General features: G+C 41.2%; 1 protein-coding gene across 1 annotated transcript; it reads left to right on the top strand.

Annotated features, from left to right (window-relative positions):
- Dsel (dermatan sulfate epimerase-like) lies at positions 1-5546 on the top strand (the record flags this gene model as incomplete). Its single annotated transcript, XM_005373043.2, is given in 2 exon segments — positions 1-95; positions 869-5546. A coding segment is annotated over 1 exon segment (3639 nt). The 3' UTR covers positions 5391-5546.
- Between the last annotated feature and the right edge of the window lie 1153 nt (positions 5547-6699).

Raw genomic sequence — 6699 nt, 5'->3', positions numbered from 1 at the left:
GCGGGAGCCTGCGGGGCCTCCCTGCCCGGCCCTGGCTGCTTCCCCGGCTCTGTGGGGCCCGAGGCTCCCGAGGAGCCCTCCGCCATCTGCCTAAGGTAAGCGGACTTGGCCATTTAGGGGTTTCTCGCCCCCAAACCACAGCCACAGGTCGGGGGACAGGGAGCGGATGAGGGGGCGACGTGGTCTTAGGACACGAATTTAAAAATGCAACAGGCAGGGCAGATCAGGAAACTCCTAGCGTTCGCGTTTCCTGCAGAGAGGAGACTTGTCCAAGACTGAAACTTGGTTAGGTTCTTCCAGACCCAAGACGGGCACAGGAGAGCTTGCTCCTTAAGCCTGGGTCTGAGCTCCCTCTGGTGGCTTCCTGTGAGGATGTTGGCCGAGGCTACAGGTGAGTCTGGAGCAGACCGTCATTCTCTGCCCAGAGATGGTCTGTCCTCCCAGTAAGTGGCTGGTCTGCGCCCTTCTTGCACCATCTGATCCCTTGAACGGTAAAATTCAACAGGAATAAGTAGCAAAGGTCTTTCAGCTTTTAATCACTTGTCCTTGAGTCCTACCATAGCAAAAATGGTAGCAGGACTCATTTTTACCTTGATGGCATTGGAATAAAACCATTCTAAATGACTTAAATAAGCCAGGTAAGATATAACTGTATCGTATTGCTTGTCGTGATGTTCACTAGGTTCCAAATATGTCCATCATAGAACAAGAAAATACTCGTTTGAGCTAACTTAGTTGTATGTGATATAGGATTTTATTGAACTTATAAATTTGTATGGAGTGATTGTAATATTTACATCGTCGGGTTATCCCCACTGCCAACATACCTGTAGCCTCAGAAAACTGCTTTGTTTTGTTTTTCCCCCAGAAAGGAGTGTCATGAAAAGGAACAGCAAAGAGACCTCACTGTCGGTGAAAGGGGACTTTTCTTTCCTGGCTGGTGTTTTTGCTTCATGTTCCAAGGGAAGTATCTAGGTGGTGAAGAGATGAGATTTTCAGCGTTACACAGATGAAGCTAATAAGAGAAGATATGGAACTGCTTTCAATGTGTCATAATAGACTGATGAGTAAGTAAGCCTAAAAAAGAAGGATTTCAAACGAAGGCAGAAATTTTGATTTTGTTTTTAAATCACATAGGACTTTGAATACTTGTTGAGGATATTTTTCTCCCCCCTAAAATGGAAGAAGAACAAAATACACAAACCAAGAAACATAAAAAGTTGAGAAGAATAATAATTGAGTCTGCTAACTCCAATCACACCGGTTACTGTATCATCTTTGGGCAAACACAAGAAATACAGCATATGTTTGTGGTTCATTTATCACCAGTGATGGTTTTCTATGTTAGGAATGACTCAGTTTAAATTTTCCAGTGCTTTTTCTCCTTTTCACAGTGTATGTTTTGACTCTTTTATTTTAAATAGATTTGTGCAAAGAAAGTAATGCCGAACTCATAGTATTTTTGACTATACCACTGTTTCCTGTGTGTTATGGAAAAAGTATTATTATTCCTTGAAGTTGTATTTGAATCAAAACTGTGCCAGGGACACAAATACACAGTGTAAGTGTTCTCTTTTTGGCAACTGCACTTGCTTTGAATAAGCTGGGTGTCAGCTGGGTTTCACAGCACATAGGATTTAAAGTCTGTTTTACCCGGATCTGTAATGTGTGTTTTATACTAGCCAGATAGGAAGCACATTAAACACTGTGTGTAACACGTATGCCTAAGGAAAGGATCTTCCCCATGGATCATGGCGTTAATGTTTACAGGACATTTCCTATTTTTAACATTAGCAATGTTCGGTTTCTCTACTTTAGAAGAATCCGTGAGCAATTACTCTGAATGGGCAGTGTTCACAGATGATGTAGATCAGTTTAAGACAGAGAAAGTACAGGATGTCAGACCCAAACAAAAACTGAGGCGAAGTATGCTTCATCCAAGTTTGTATTTTGATGCTGGAGAAATCCAAGCAATGAGACAAAAGTCTCGTACAAGCCATTCGCATCTTTTCAGAGCTATCAGAAGTGCAGTGACAGTTATGCTGTCCAACCCAACGTACTACCTACCTCCACCCAAGCACGCTGATTTTGCTGCCAAGTGGAATGAAATCTATGGTAACAATCTGCCTCCTTTAGCATTGTACTGTTTGTTATGCCCGGAAGACAAAGTTGCCTTTGAATTTGTCTTGGAATATATGGACAGAATGGTTGGTTACAAAGACTGGCTGGTGGAGAATGCGCCAGGAGATGAGGTTCCAGTTGGCCATTCCCTGACAGGTTTTGCCACCGCTTTTGACTTTTTATATAACTTATTAGATAATCATCGAAGACAAAGATACCTTGAAAAGATATGGGTTGTTACTGAGGAAATGTATGAGTATTCCAAGGTCCGCTCATGGGGCAAACAACTTCTTCACAACCACCAAGCTACCAATATGATAGCGTTGCTCACAGGAGCCTTGGTTACAGGGGTAGAAAAAGGATCGAAGGCAAATATATGGAAACAAGTGGTAGTGGATGTGATGGAAAAGACCATGTTTCTATTGAACCATGTTGTTGATGGCTCCTTGGATGAAGGTGTGGCCTATGGAAGCTACACAGCTAAATCAGTCACACAGTATGTGTTTTTGGCACAGCGCCATTTTAATATCAACAACTTGGATAATAACTGGTTAAGAATGCACTTTTGGTTCTATTATGCTACCCTTTTGCCAGGCTTCCAGAGAACTGTGGGAATAGCAGATTCCAATTACAATTGGTTTTATGGTCCAGAGAGCCAGCTAGTTTTTTTGGATAAGTTCATCTTAAAGAACGGAGCTGGAAATTGGTTAGCTCAGCAAATTAGAAAGCACCGACCCAAAGATGGACCAATGGTTCCTTCCACAGCCCAAAGGTGGAGTACTCTTCACACCGAATATATCTGGTATGATCCCCAGCTCACCCCACAGCCTCCTGCAGGTTATGGTACTGCTAAAATGCACATGTTTCCTAACTGGGGTGTTGTCACTTACGGGGCTGGGCTGCCGAACACACAAACTAATACCTTTGTGTCTTTCAAATCTGGGAAGCTGGGAGGACGAGCTGTTTATGACATAGTTCACTTTCAGCCGTACTCCTGGATTGATGGATGGAGAAGTTTTAACCCAGGACATGAACATCCAGATCAGAACTCATTTACTTTTGCCCCTAATGGGCAAGTATTTGTTTCTGAGGCTCTCTATGGGCCAAAGCTGAGCCACCTTAACAATGTATTGGTGTTCGCTCCATCGCCATCGAGCCAGTGTAATAAGCCCTGGGAAGGTCAACTAGGAGAGTGTGCGCAGTGGCTCAGGTGGACTGGTGAAGAGGTTGGTGATGCAGCTGGGGAAATCATCACGGCCTCTCAACACGGGGAAATGGTATTTGTGAGTGGGGAAGCCGTGTCTGCTTATTCTTCAGCAATGAGACTGAAAAGTGTGTATCGTGCTTTACTTCTCTTAAATTCTCAAACTCTACTAGTAATCGATCACATTGAAAGGCAAGAAATTTCCCCAATCAATTCTGTCAGTGCCTTCTTTCATAATCTGGATATTGACTTTAAATACATCCCGTATAGGTTCATGAATAGGTACAGCGGTGCCATGATGGATGTGTGGGATGCACACTACAAAATGTTTTGGTTTGATCATCGTGGCAACAGCCCAGTGGGGAGTATACAGGAAGCGGAGCAAGCTGCTGAATTTAAGAAAAGGTGGACTCAGTTTGTTAATGTCACATTTCAGATGGATTCCACAATCACAAGAATCGCATACATCTTTTATGGGCCATATGTCAATGTTTCCAGCTGCAGATTCACTGATAGTTCCACTACTGGACTTCAGATTTCTCTCAATGTCAATAATACTGAGCATGTTGTTTCCGTTGTAACTGACTACCATAACCTGAATATCAGGTTCAGGTACTTGGGATTTGGTGGGTTTGCCAGTGTGGCTGATCAAAGCCAAATAACTCGTTTTGGTTTGGGCACTGAAGCAATAGTAAAGCCTGTAAGACATGACAGAGTCATTTTCCCCTTTGGATTTAAATTTAATGTAGTGGTGGGATTAATTTTGTGCATTAGTTTGGTGATTTTAACTTTTCAATGGCGATTTTACCTTTCTTTTAGAAAGCTAATGCGTTGGATACTAATATTTGTCATTGCCTTGTGGTTTATTGAGCTTCTGGATGTGTGGAGCACTTGCACTCAGCCCATCTGTGCCACATGGACAAAGAAAGAGACCGAGGCTAGCAAGAGGATGGTGTCTTCTGAAGGGCACTATGTGGATCTTCCGGATGTTGTCATTACCTCACTTCCTGGTTCGGGAGCTGAAATTCTCAAACAACTTTTTTTCAACAGTACCGATTTTCTCTACATCAGAGTTCCTACAGCCTACATTGATATCCCTAAAACTGAATTTGAAATCAACTCATTTGTAGATGCTTGTGAATGGAAAGTGACAGATATTCACAGTGGCCATTTTCGTTTACTCCGAGGCTGGTTGCAGTCTTTAGTACAAGACACAAAAATACATTTGCAGAATATCCATCTACGGGAACCCAGTAGGGGTAAACTGGCCCAATATTTTGCAATGAGTAAGGACAAAAAAAGGAAATTGAAAAGGAGAGAGTCTTTGCTAGAACAAAGGAGTAGAATGAAAAGCTCCTTTGACAGAGATGCTGAATATATTAGGGCTCTGAGGAGACACCTAACCTATTACCCCAGTGCACGGCCTGTGCTCAGTTTAAGTAGTGGTAGTTGGACATTAAAGCTTCCATTTTTTCAGGAAGTTTTAGGAACTTCTATGAGAGCACTGTACATAGTAAGAGACCCTAGGGCATGGATTTACTCAATGCTGTACAGTAGTAAACCAAGTCTTTACACTTTGAAGAATGTACCAGAGCACTTAGCAAAGCTGTTTAAAATAGAGGGAGGTAAGGGCAAATGTGGCTTAAATTCAGACTATGCTTTTGAGTATGAACCATTGCGAAAAGAACTAGCAAGATCTCAATCTAATGCTGTCTCCTTATTGTCTCATTTGTGGCTAGCAAACACAGCAGCAGCCCTGAGAATAAATATGAATTTGCTACCTACCAGCTACCAGCTCATAAAATTTGAAGATATTGTTCATTTTCCTCAGAAAACTACTGAAAGGATATTTGCTTTTCTTGGAATTCCTTTGTCTCCTGCTAGTTTAAACCAAATATTGTTTGCTACTTCCACAAACCTTTTTTACCTTCCTTATGAGGGGGAAATATCACCAACTAATGCTAATGTCTGGAAACAAAACTTGCCTAGAGATGAAATTAAATTAATTGAAAACATCTGCTGGACACTGATGGATCATCTAGGATATCCAAAGTTTACGGACTAAATGCTGCAGGTCAGCAGAAATTTGCACTAATGTTTCCCAACCCGTTTTGTGGATATGAACTAGAAGAGTTTGTTTATTCTTGTATTCTGTGTGTGTGTGTGTGTGCGCGCGCATGTGCGTGTGTGTGGGTGTGTGTGTTTTCAGTCTGTTACTTGCACAGAGAAATTATTTTAAAAATAAGTACCATATTTTGCCTAGCAGGATTTATTTTTATGTTCTCACTGTTCTTGCCTTTGTTTCTTAAATTTTTCTGCTGAAATATTTGTGCTACATAGGTGCAGATGAGGTTATGTCATGGGGGTCCAGGGAGATGGGAAGATTTTAAAGGATTTTGTTTAACTCACTTTCATCTGTAACTGTGCTAATCTTTTTTGGGACCTCAAACATTACTGAAAGGCCTTGCAATTGCTACTTTACCCAAGCATTTCTTTCTTTCAAGATGGACTACAAAAGTTTCTTATCTTTTTGAAAAGATCTTTTAAAACACTTATGTGTCACAAAGAAAAAGAAAAAAATTCCTTTCACTTTGTATAATGTTCAGTGTTGTCACTGGGGAAATGGTGAAAGTTTCCATCAGAACGATCAGATTTCTTCTAGAAAATACAGATGGAAATTCAGAATAAAGATTTCTTTTATAAGGTCAGAAACTGCCTGGAAAAAGCCTCTTTAAAGTTTTCTTACTTAGAAATAATAAGGACTAAGTGTGTGAACAGTCTGGGTGTGGAGGGCTGGGAGATTATTTATACATGCCTATCTGTGTAAAACTCTTTTCTGCCTCCCGGAAGCTACAGCTGTTTGCCATGACACCACTCCCACCCTGCCCTTTCTATCACTGTCAAGCATAATATTCAGTAGTTGCTAATTGCCAAACTCCCACTGTTTGTGAAGATTGTTTTCTCTGATGATTAATTTTGTATTAAACTGATACAGACTTCAAATATTTTTGTGGAATTACCACTGCAAAGCTCGAAATAAGCAATGCCACGGTTGTTGTTTCTTGGGAGGGGGGTTGAGCTCTCCTTTTTTTGGTCTGGAAACAGAATTGGAAAACTGCCTGGCTTGTCTTGCATCCCTTTGAGTGAGTTTACGGACTGCCAGTGTCTGCAAAAGTTGAAGGCAAATGGGAGATGATGTCAGAGGCATCTGTTTCCTTTACCATCTGCATCTTATTATAAATGTAGCAACATAAAAATGTGGTTCATTTCATTTTGGTATATTCTGAAATCAAAATGCTGTGCCATTATACGCCAGTAAACTAATTACAATGTACTGGATGAAGGCAGTGTTGAGTCAAGGCTTGATGAAAATT

Source organism: Chinchilla lanigera, unplaced genomic scaffold (genome assembly GCF_000276665.1).
Source record: "Chinchilla lanigera isolate Chin_1 unplaced genomic scaffold, ChiLan1.0 scaffold00001, whole genome shotgun sequence".
NCBI classification, from domain to species: domain Eukaryota; kingdom Metazoa; phylum Chordata; class Mammalia; order Rodentia; family Chinchillidae; genus Chinchilla; species Chinchilla lanigera.
Note: the sequence above shows the minus strand (reverse complement) of the source record. Positions and strands in the feature narration are given on the sequence as shown.